General features: G+C 33.5%; 1 protein-coding gene across 1 annotated transcript in view; it reads right to left on the reverse strand.

Moving 5' to 3' along the window:
- Positions 1-4,879: 4,879 nt before the first annotated feature.
- Positions 4,880-12,148, reverse strand: part of LOC115236574 (neutral ceramidase) — a 35,414-nt gene continuing 28,145 nt past the window's right edge. Inside the window, 8 exon segments of the mRNA XM_029809104.1 lie at positions 4,880-5,072; positions 5,329-5,497; positions 5,662-5,777; positions 7,812-7,982; positions 8,232-8,327; positions 8,629-8,856; positions 9,122-9,316; positions 9,405-9,527. Coding sequence (XP_029664964.1) covers positions 5,025-5,072; positions 5,329-5,497; positions 5,662-5,777; positions 7,812-7,982; positions 8,232-8,327; positions 8,629-8,856; positions 9,122-9,316; positions 9,405-9,527 — 1,146 coding nt within the window. The 3' untranslated portion in view covers positions 4,880-5,024.

Raw genomic sequence — 12,148 nt, forward strand, 5'->3', positions numbered from 1 at the left:
TTTAGATATCACTCAAGAATCGGTAAGATTCCCCGTTTTTACGTATATTTTCTTTTGACAATGCGAACAATGACTAGCTCCCCTCTTTTTTTTCCTTTTTTTTTTTTATAGCCGGCAGCTGTATAGCTAGGCTTATAGATCGGCCACGCTCGTTTTTCTTTTACGTTTATTTGCGGCCGAAATATTGTACGAGTTTGCAATGTCATCGCACATCCCTCCGGATTGGATTATATTTATATATTTATTTAGTAGCTGACATGTAAGTGTCCGCTCTCGCCATCTCGTCGTTCTCATTTTTTTTTCTTATAAAACTTATCTTTACCTTCTTATCACGCTATGCATTTATATCTCTATGATTTAGCTTTAAGAGGGAAAAATATCAAACTAAATATGCAAATATGTCAATTTTAAATTTTAGTTTCAACAAGGAAATATCTTTTCTGTTGGACGTTGAAAATTTAAAGAGCAAATGATTTTAGATATTTTTATATTACAGCAATAAACCTCTTGAGTGAGAGCGTAATTAATCTGTCATTTAGAAATGTTAACGTATTAATTAAACTCGATAAACTCGAAATATCAATAATTCCTATGGGAATTATTATTGGGAATAATCTTTGCTAGAAAAGTATAATTTTCTTGTCTCGACGAATTAATCTGATTCCCTGATTTTGGAGTTTTGCTTTTGCAAACCAAGAAATATTAACGAGTTCATACAAGTACTTTTTCATAATATATTTATGATTTATATTATATATTTCCTTTATTCTAATTTTTACACCTTTTTATATTTTTTTGTATTTTGTTAAAAGTTTTATTCACTCTTTGGATCATGAAACATTTCAATATATATTATAGTTTTATCGTTATATATATACTTTTATACATATATTTAATTACAGGAAAATACAAGTATCGCTGCAAGCATAAAAATAAATAAAGCTCGAGTTTAATCATATTTTTGGAAATGTATAGAAAGTAGCGACAATTGTCTCTAATATCGAATGACAAAACAATCGGTAGGTGGAATCATTCACAATTGCATGCACTTCTGTGCACGCCTCGCGTGCGCCTGGTTGTAATTTAAAACCGCATAAACTCAATGGAAATTCAAATCGCGCAAGACTCTTGAGTGAGAGCGTAATTAATCTGTCATTTAGAAATGTTAACGTATTAATTAAACTCGATAAACTCGAAATATCAATAATTCCTATGGGAATTATTATTGGGAATAATCTTTGCTAGAAAAGTATAATTTTCTTGTCTCGACGAATTAATCTGATTCCCTGATTTTGGAGTTTTGCTTTTGCAAACCAAGAAATATTAACGAGTTCACACAAGTACTTTTTCATAATATATTTATGATTTATATTATATATTTCCTTTATTCTAATTTTTACACCTTTTTATATTTGTAATTTGTTAAAAGTTTTATTCACTCTTTGGATCATGAAACATTTCGATATATATTATAGTTTTATCGTTATATATATACTTTTATACATATATTTAATTACAGGAAAATACAAGTATCGCTGCAAGCATAAAAATAAATAAAGCTCGAGTTTAATCATATTTTTGGAAATGTATAGAAAGTAGCGACAATTGTCTCTAATATCGAATGACAAAACAATCGGTAGGTGGAATCATTCACAATTGCATGCACTTCTGTGCACGCCTCGCGTGCGCCTGGTTGTAATTTAAAACCGCATAAACTCAATGGAAATTCAAATCGCGCAAGAGGCGATATTAATGCGTAAAGCGTTTGTCTTGCGTGCAAAATTTAATTATCTACGTTTTATCAAGCTGAAATTTAAAGGAGAACTTATTTTCACGCGCGTTGAAAAACGAATCAACGCAAAATTGCTCCTTGATCACGCACTTGTCACCCTTAAACGGATACGTAATTAATTTATCTCTCTTAAATTAATTTGCGAATATTATTAGATTACCGAACTTGTTATTACGCATCGAAATAGACTATCATCCTTCGTATTCGTCTCGATAATAGTGTCACGGGGTGCGGAGCGATTTGTACTCGAGGACGATAACGTTATCGAGGCAAACTGAAGAGCTATATCATTCCCCGGTGTGCTTTCACAATATTTTGCTCGCGACCACGAGAATGAAGCCCGTCGAGGATACTCGTGCGTTTAATGCAACACGACCACCTCTCTGCCGAGCCGATGGCTCGCTTCGTTTGAAGCATCAACCTCCGAGACCCTATCATTTACTCCACTTCGTTTCTTTTGTCTTTATTCTCATTGCCAATTACACTCCTCGTTTCCACCAACGGTTCCTGCTCTCAAGTGTCGACTGTTTACGTCGGCTTTAACGTTCGCAAACGTATAGACGTTGTTATGCTTGTCCTAGATTACCGTGTCGCGATGCACTTGAATACATCCTGTCGAGTGCAAAGTCGACTGCAAATAATAGCGCATGGCATGAAGAATGACAAGCGAACATTGAGTTGTGTGCGCGTGCGTGTCAATTTATTATACCAATGAACTTTACCAAGACATTAGCCTGTATATTATCCCATCTTGTTAATTAATATTCGCGCAACCATAGACAAGCGTTCGTACCGCGCGCTGTCATCCCTTGTCTTTGTCTTTGTTGTAATCTCGTCTTGAATGCGAAGTCCGGTTTATCCATATTACCTCACGGTTCGTAGCTATACAAATAAATAGTATTCAGTATTTAATCGTCGCGACATAGATCGAGTACATGGAAGAAGAGACGAATTAATCTTGGAGGACTCCGCAAGTGAAAATTGTATATATATATATATATATAAATATAAAATAATTATAATTAAATAATTATCTTTTTCATGCATAATTCATTTAGTTTATATTAAAAAAAGCCGCAGGTGGAATGTCTTTAAAATCACATCTCGCTTAAGGGAAAATCATTTTCTTCCAAAAGATCCAATTATGCTCGACGAAAATGTCTCCGAGGGAGACATGAACATCTTACAATACATTAACAAATGTTATGTTCTCGGAAATGAATTTACAATAGAATCTTTCTGATTTGCATCTTATTCAATGAGACGTAATTAGAGCATTAAACGTACTTATTGTTTGGAAATGAATTAAAAAATATAATTATATATATTTTTTAATTTATTATCTAAGTTAATCCTAAATATCTATTTTTGTTATATATTACTATAAAAGGAAGAAAATCGTGATAGTATTTCTTATTTGCATGCAAATCAGTGTAAAGAGACATTATACATATATAATATACGAGAAATACAAAGTTATATACGTATCTCTACAGGATACTCTGTCGCATTATGTGATAGAAAATTATCTCAACGATATTGCATTTCATGCCTCCAACATATGCATGCGGAATTGCAATATTCGAGATTACGAATAAATGTCATTATTATCTTGGTGCTCCGATGACACAAATTGCTTAGTTTTCTTTGCAGTGTATAAATAAAAATTATTACATATAAATTACTGTATTTATTCCACAGAGAATAATACGGTAAATAATAAATAACCATTCGTCGAAATTATTAAATAAAGTCGCTTAAAAATTAAACCATTTTATTGTTAATCACGTGTTGTAATTAGTTGATCGGTACGCTATCGATATTTTTCTATTATAAATTTTCTTAATTTAAGATTATTTATAAACACGGCGATTGTAATTATCACAAAAAAATTTGCATCGTTCAATTAATGTATTTATAGTAATTGGATATATTAATTTCATTATATTCAGCAATTAGAATGTGTCCCAGTGAAGTTTTTCTTTCTTCGGAGAGTCAGGAAAATTATTAGTTGAAGAAATTATCTTATTTCCGCTTTAAAGGTATAATTATTTTGTACAGATGAACACTCCACCCATAATCTGCGTTATCAATTACCAGTATACATGATATTGCCTAATAAAGTTCAAATGTACGTAACGTGCTGACACGGTAATGTGGTATGTAACATATGATACGGATCCGATGTACCTCAGAAGCACAAAAGTAATACCTGTTAATATGATATGTTCCCGGATTAATAAGTAGAATTATAATTTTGTATAATACAACTTTAATAATTATAAATAGAATAATTTCCATTGTGTACAGTTGCACACAAAACATTTCTGGCTTTTCTTGCGTGTAGAATATATTCCCTTCTTCTTTATTAAAGGTTTGAATGGTTTATTCGCAATTTTAACACATAACGTAATGAGCTCATTATATAAATGATAATATAAAACACGACCTTATTATATGAAATAATATAAATAGTTTTCAAAATAATATTTGAAACATATAAAAAAACTTCTATGAAAAGATGTTCTCTCTGAGCTTGAAGATTCGGTAAATGCGATATGCGTGTAGCAAACTTCTTGACTCAACTCAAATCGAAGTTGTCTTGAATTCCTAAAAATTTTCAGAAACAAAGATATTAAATCTTTGTAGTCTTTCGAATTCCTTTTAAATATATATTTTCAGAATTTTTCTGTAAAAGTATATTTTACTGTAATATTTTACTGTAATATTTTACTAACTTGTAATATTTTACTGTAAAATTCGAGAAATAAGATTCAATAAAATTTGATGAAATTCAAGAAGGTATATGAAATAATACACAATAATATATTAATTATTAAATTAATCAATGTTTTTACGGAAACAATTACTTTCTGTAATCAAGCTCGCGAAAATAATTTCAAATTTTATCTTACACTCAATTATGCGCATATCATGTGTAGTACATATTAATCATTCTATATAGAAAGATTCTAATAATATCACGTGACATTATTGAAAAAAGAAATACCACAATTATTTTATATATGAGCTTCCGTATATACACACACAAAGAGGCGTAATAATATTTTAAAAAAGATATATTCGCTCGTTCATATCCGCCATTTAATCAAAATAGAATATCTATTTACACATACGTCAATTACATGACGAAATTGATTCGATAGTAAATTAAGCGTAATGATTTCCTTATCGGCTAAGAAAGCACATGGGACGGTAAGGTATCATGTGGTTATCCATAATAACGTTTATGGATGTTGTGTAGTGCAGGAACTTCCACCTGTAAACATCATGATGAATAAAAGCAAATAAATGTATGCAATAAGCGATTATTTTATATTAACGCAAAATATAATAATAATACATTTTTATGACAATAAATTTAGTATATTAAAATATAAAATTGTAGAACGCAAATATGTATTTTTGCTTATCTTAATATGTATATATTATTTAATATATATATTGTAAAGAGACAATATATGTAAGAGAGAGACAGAGATCAGATGTATTTAACATGTTTTATGTTAACTTACTTGAAAATGATTGGTGACACCATAGTAAGGATACACGCCACCAAGGATATAACGGTAGTAACCGTTATGCTTAATGCGATATTCGCCCGGTTTAACGTCCTGTGGGATTTCCCATGTAATGGTCACTTGACTCGATCCCAATATCACGGAAGTTCTAGTCCATTGAAATCTAAAAGCATACATATACCCGATTGCGATTTAATACGATAAAAAATCAAAATTTTGTAGTTAAAAGAAATAAAATAATATTTTTTGTTTCAATTTAGAACATTTAATAATTATTATCGTATATGTCAGAATGATTTTTTATAAAATATGATATAATATACGTACTTGGTCTCCCAATCAGCGTCTGTGGCTACTGGCAACCAAACTTCATCGTCTTCTAATCGTTCCACAGTTAAGAAAGTGCTATCCGTCATTAAATTATTACGCGGATGCCCGGAGACCTAGAATACAGATAATGGAATTATCATTACATCTGATTGAATAATTATTTCATACTAATCTATTATTTCTGTTTCAGATATAATCAATAAGAGAGGATTTCGGCATTTGTACATCGCAACTACGTCACGACATACGCGAGTTAATTTGGAATAAAATCTCAAAGTGATGTGTTTTACCGCGGCTGATGCTGAAGAACGAGACAAGTTTTCTCGAATGATAAATAAAGTACGAAGGCAGAATAATTCTAAAATGACCTCGCACGAATCGCGTAAGTTACGGAGCTGTGATTTATTTGTGTCTGCTTTCACGATGCATCTCGCGCTTCCATCGCCGGAAATTATAGCCAGAAGGTAATTTACGATTACTTAATCCGTTCGCACACCGCGTCACCGAAGGCAACCTATTTTCCGAGCGTTACGCGAGCGAGCGCGCGGGAAAACGTCGCGTCGCTTTTTATCGCGTGACTCAATCGCGATCCGGTAAAAATGCGGATCTGCCATGATTAACGTCAAATGACGATTTCCGCCGATAAAAAACGTGACAATCGTTCTCCATTCATCCATCAAGTAAAAAAAATATAGTTAGAAAATATCCGGTATTTCTTTAACGTATAAAATATTAATATAGAAATAATTTTTTTTTTTTTTTCCATAAAATTTAGGACAAATATATTCGTAATATATACATATATGAGAGAAAGAAAGAGAAAGCCAGCATTTATATATTTAGATAATTACTAACTAGTTGAGAGATTAATAAATGCCATAATAATTTAAAAATTATTAAATAATAATTTGGAGTTATTATTTACAGAATTGTCAAGTAATGAAATAATTATATTCAACATTACATACAAATTTGCATTAATTTGTGGTAGATCGAAATCATTTGGCATATGTCTATTTATTAGTTTCTGCTAGTATGTAAGCATGACATAGCTTTGAGGGATAAAGAAGATAAGCAAAAAGAACAGACAAGCAAACGGCCTTCTGTATGGTTTTCTTTTGTTCGAATTTTTGTCATTATGTCTCATGTCATGTATGTAATATCGTGTTAGCAGTCGTTTGGTTCCTGTCAATCTCGGAAAATTCCGTGACAGAGAGAGAGTGAGAAAATCCCGATAAATATTTATGGTTTTATGATTTTTATATTTATAATTATTTATCCTTCCGTTCTGATCATTAATTTTAATTTGAAATTTGATTGCAACAACAAATATTGTATATGGCAAATTTTAAAATTCCAATGTAATCTTTATATATTTATAATCATGCTGAAGATGGATCAAAAAACGGTCCAAATCGTACATTTTTAATGCATGTGTTATTTGTTAATAAAATTTAATAATAATATGTTTACACACCAATACCCGTGCCTTGGCTCTTAGCTCTGCCAGTTTTCCTACTTTATTGCCCGATAAATATATTAATATCTTTTTTCAATATAAAAGTAATTTAAAAATACTCCAAAACGCGACTATATTGAAATTCTTTCGACAATAATATCGATTTGCAATACTGAATTTGCATGAAAAGTTGAAATATCCTAGCTGAAATATCTAAAATAACACGATTTAATTTACATTATCGCGGACTCGCAAATTTTCCTATTGTCGCAGCGACCTTGGATAACGGCATTAATTATTCACACGCGATTCAAAATGTGCTGCGTTATATCAAAGGTTCCTTGCGGTATTTACAAACAGTGCGCGCAAGTCGCATAGTAATCGGTCTATTTCGTAGCGTGCCATCGTTCAACGGGTCGTGAAACGTCATACCGTTATTTTCGAAGTGGAATTGCATGTATGCATTTTATGCAACCTATCAACCTATTCGAATTCAATTAGATGGCATGCCAGATAATATCTTTATACGACGTTGATACGAATTTCCGAGACGTATAGTCATCCCTTGTCGATTTTTCTATTATCGGAAGAACAGATGGCGATTTTAATTAAAAAACGTGAAAATTTTTTTCAAGCAGTTTTTTGGGATAAAAATCGCAGCGTAAAAATCTGAAAAAGAGATACTTACAAAGATTGCCGTAACCGTGTCACCTGGCAAAACGAATTTCGATGGCTGTTGGATCACATCGCCGAAGTTACGTCCCCATCTCGGAGTGTCATACAACACGGGGGGTACGAGAGTAATCAGATTGCTTTGCAGCAATTTCGAAGCTGGTGGTCCCGGTGAAACAGATTTTTTCTACAATACCAAGTTTGATGAATAATAGTGTATGTCCAATATCAATCTTACAACTCCATAAATATCAGCGAGTCCGATAACATAAAAAATAGTTTTCCGATGCAATAATATCGTGACGATAAAAATTGGTCGTTAAATCGTTTCTGAGACAGATATTGATATTTTTATATACATATATATACACACATATATATATACATATATATATATATATATATATATATATATATATAAACGTTATTTACTCACTTGAATAGCTGCTTGTACCAGCTCCTGGTATTGTCTCAAATAGATTGTAAGCGTATGCGGGCCATATATCGTTGATGCGCCTTCGTACCTCTGTATCTGAAAGTTAATAATTCAACAATTATATTATGCATTATGCATTAGAATGCGCTCCGCGAAGAAATAAGTTCGCGCGTCGGAATGCAATAAGAATCGTCAAATCGAGTTTTCTTCCTAATGATTTTACGCGTTACTTATTTTACCGCTTATATCACAAAAAAAAGCTGAATAAAGTTGGAAAATTTTACAAGAATTGTAAAAAATCGTCGTAGTAAATTTCGACGCTCTCCACGCGCCGGAAATTCTCAAAGTGATCTCGATGCTTTTAGTAGTGCTTTAGTAATAACAATGAGAATTTTACTTGATATTCCTCGGGCGTTGTTACGTAATCGCTGTAAGTATTGCAGAGCCCTGCGACTATTACGGATGTTTCGTCGGACGCATCATTCATGACTTTTTTGATAGTCTCTCGCAATCTTCTTCCGGACATTGTCGTGAATTCAGCGGGTACTCCGGCGATGACGACGTTTCCAATTATGGCTACTTGAGTCGAAACGATATTCGGCTGCCATTGATAGGGTAGCTTCATCTACAATTCAAGAGAGTTGATATTTACATTTTTTTTTTCGCGAATCATTATCCGTCGAGATGCGATAATTCATGTTGGATGTTATTGTCAGTATTTTTCTCTTCTTACACGGTATCTATGAGAAGAATCTGACACCTATCTGAGACGCACAGTGAAATCTCACATATCTAATTGCATACCAATGACTATGCTAATTATACACTATAACGAATTTGGAATCACAATGAAAAATACACTTTGTAAAAAAAAAAAAAAAGAGGCTTACCCGTCCGGTGGCTAGCAAAATAGGTTTCGCGCCCTGGCAGCGAATATCGTCTTTCGTCGGGGAGGCCAGAAAGTTTCGTACGGTATTCCAGAAAGGATTTGACGTTGTTGTCCCCTGCTCAAAAGAGAACGAACCTGGTCCGTCGGTGGTGCCAGCTGCGAAACTGTAGCCCATTGCAGGCGTGCAGCCGTGAACCTGTTAAAAAGCCTGAATAGATCCCGCCATTGTATCGATAATAATTCTCTTTCAGGCAGCGATATTATGAACGGCAACCGTTATTTACCTCCTCGAGCTTGCCCGTTGTCTCGTTGTAGAATTCCGCGGACTGTTCCGGCATATTAACGTATTGGTGAACCACTCGCACTGGTCCGGCCACTTCCATTGCTTTGTCGCTTCTCCATAATTTCTGCAAAAGAAAGGAGATTTTCCGTATGATCGAGATATACCGCGGATTTTTTATTCCATCAAGGTACTTTTATAGATGCGCCATGAGTGTAAGAAAAATCCTTTATATTTATACATTTCCGCGATTACGTGGAAAATATGAAGGCGAAATTTGATTATAGACGATCGCGAAGAAGATAGATAAGGGAAGTGTATACTCATGTCTGTTATAAAAATTCTCACGGTTTTCCAGCTTATCTCATGAGGAAAGCTGCTGACGTGAATATATGCGAAGGTTTTATATATGAATCGATCAATAGATTGATAGATTTGAAAGTAACAAAAAGCAATATCGTAATAAGAAGCCGACTTGGCGGACTCGCATGTGGTTGCGATTGTCGTGAGATTAGTGCTTATCTATAATTATGGTTATTAGATTTCTATATAAAAGCGAGACATTGTATAATCCATCATATTATTTATTTTTCTGTATTTATATCTGCGTGTGTGACTCGTAAATCTGTTTTATTGAATTTTCCATATAAATTAAGGAAATTGGATATTACGTTGTCCCAAAAACGAGATATTATATAATTCGTTATTATTATTAACTTACTGTAATTAAATAGTTATTTCAGCAAACAATTTGTAGATAAAATGGAATGTATCAAATTAATTAACTAATAAGTTAATTACGCCTTTTAAAGATTATGTATTTCAGTAGCTGTTTTTTTTTTTTTAACTATATAAAACACAAAACTGGATGTTGTTTGAAAATGTTGCAGATTATTATAAATTCCATGAATAACATATTCGTGTTACAAGATGATAAGAAATATTCTGCACACATGTATTTTTAATTGTAATTAATATTTAAATGTAATTAAATTGTCATATACAATATAATACATATGTGAAAACATTATCTTTTTATGAAAAATTTTTTAATGGAAAGTATTTGAAAAAATGAATAGAACACACACACACACACACACACACAAACACACTAAACTCTGTATTTTTATTAAAAATTTAATAATAGAAAGTAATCAAAAGAATGAATAGATGACACATACATACTCTAACACACATTTTACATTACACACTTATTGTATACGAAAGTAAAAAAAAATTATTAATATATTAACAATATAATAATATAACATAACATTCTCAATTTTTCAGCAAAAATCATACATCATCACATTCTAAAGATTCTAAACCCATTAACCGCGCAGCTCTGAAAGAAATTAAAAAAAGTTAAGAAGACTGTCGAGAGAAAAATCGATTCGCAGTTGACGCGAGGAATCTCGACGACGGAAAATAAGAAATGCGATTACGTTGGAATACAAAAAGGCAGCGGGAAAGTAAACCGAGACGTAAGTTTCGAAATGAAAAAGAAAAAAAGAAACATTGCTACGACCATAATATATCGCGCGAAATGCAGTCACTCAGCTACGCACGCATGCACGTACGCGTGAAACGCATCCGTATTCTCGAGGTAGATAGGTATAGCTTGGCTTATACACAGCGTCTTCCCCATAGGCAGCTGTGGAAACTATTTCTATATCTGCTTTGTGATGCTAATACCTCACGAAACTGACGATGGCTCCGCCAGTCCTGCACCCGGTCACGCTTAACGAGCATGCGAATATGTATGTTAATTATCACGGCGGCTTGCCGCGCATCTCCCAGCTTCTGTATTACGAGCGAAAGCACGCTGCGACGTAGCTCCGTTCGTCCATACCACCGAGCGAGCCATTCTCGCCGGCATGAATACGCCTGAATGCGTCTTTACCTGTGCCCTGATTGCCCGCTTTTGCCCGGGCGCGGTTTAGGTTTAATAATTTGTTTACTCGCTCAGCTGTTGCGTTGCTGATTCGGATATCTTATTACGACCTTTGAACGAATATTTTAAAGCGTCTTTCTCGTGGTATATACGCTGGATATTGAAGCCGACCATCGCGGGTGTTTAAGTCGTTCTTTGATAGCGCTTTCATACTGAAGTGGTTAATTTAAAGTTAATTTAAAGAACTTCAAAAAACACGTATATTTATTTTTCACTTGAAATGTACATATTTTTGTGTAATTGGGAACGAATGTTATACATGGAACGCATTTCTTCATCTACGGTTAATCTCAATTAAAGCTGCAAATAATTGAAATTTAAAATCTTTGTTAAATTCAGGTGGAAATTACAGCTGACATTGCCAAGTGAAAGTTTAATTTTTTTTTCATTTTTCTCTGCCTTGTATATATTCGAAAACGCGCGAATCGAGAATCGACGAATGATCCTGGTACATATATAACACCCTGACAGATGTCTTTACTATGTCGTGATCGTGGTCGTCGTCGTTGTTATTGTCGTCGTCGTCGTTGTCGTCAGAGAGAAAGTTAGCGGCGGAAAGCGGTTGCGTACGCGAAGAGATACGACGCGAGATATATCGGCCGCGCGAGAGAGGAAATTCGATGACGAATGATGTCCGTTGATACCAGACACACGGATGCTGCGTCCGCGAACGCGCACAGATATAACTGCGCTATATATAGCTTTCCCACCTTTCGGGCATCATCGTTTTGTCCATTTCACCTCGATGTCACGAACAGCAGATTAATACGACACGACGATACACCGCGAGATAA

This window comes from Formica exsecta, unplaced genomic scaffold, assembly GCF_003651465.1.
Source record: "Formica exsecta isolate Colony F162 unplaced genomic scaffold, ASM365146v1 scaffold258, whole genome shotgun sequence".
In the NCBI taxonomy this organism is placed as follows: domain Eukaryota; kingdom Metazoa; phylum Arthropoda; class Insecta; order Hymenoptera; family Formicidae; genus Formica; species Formica exsecta.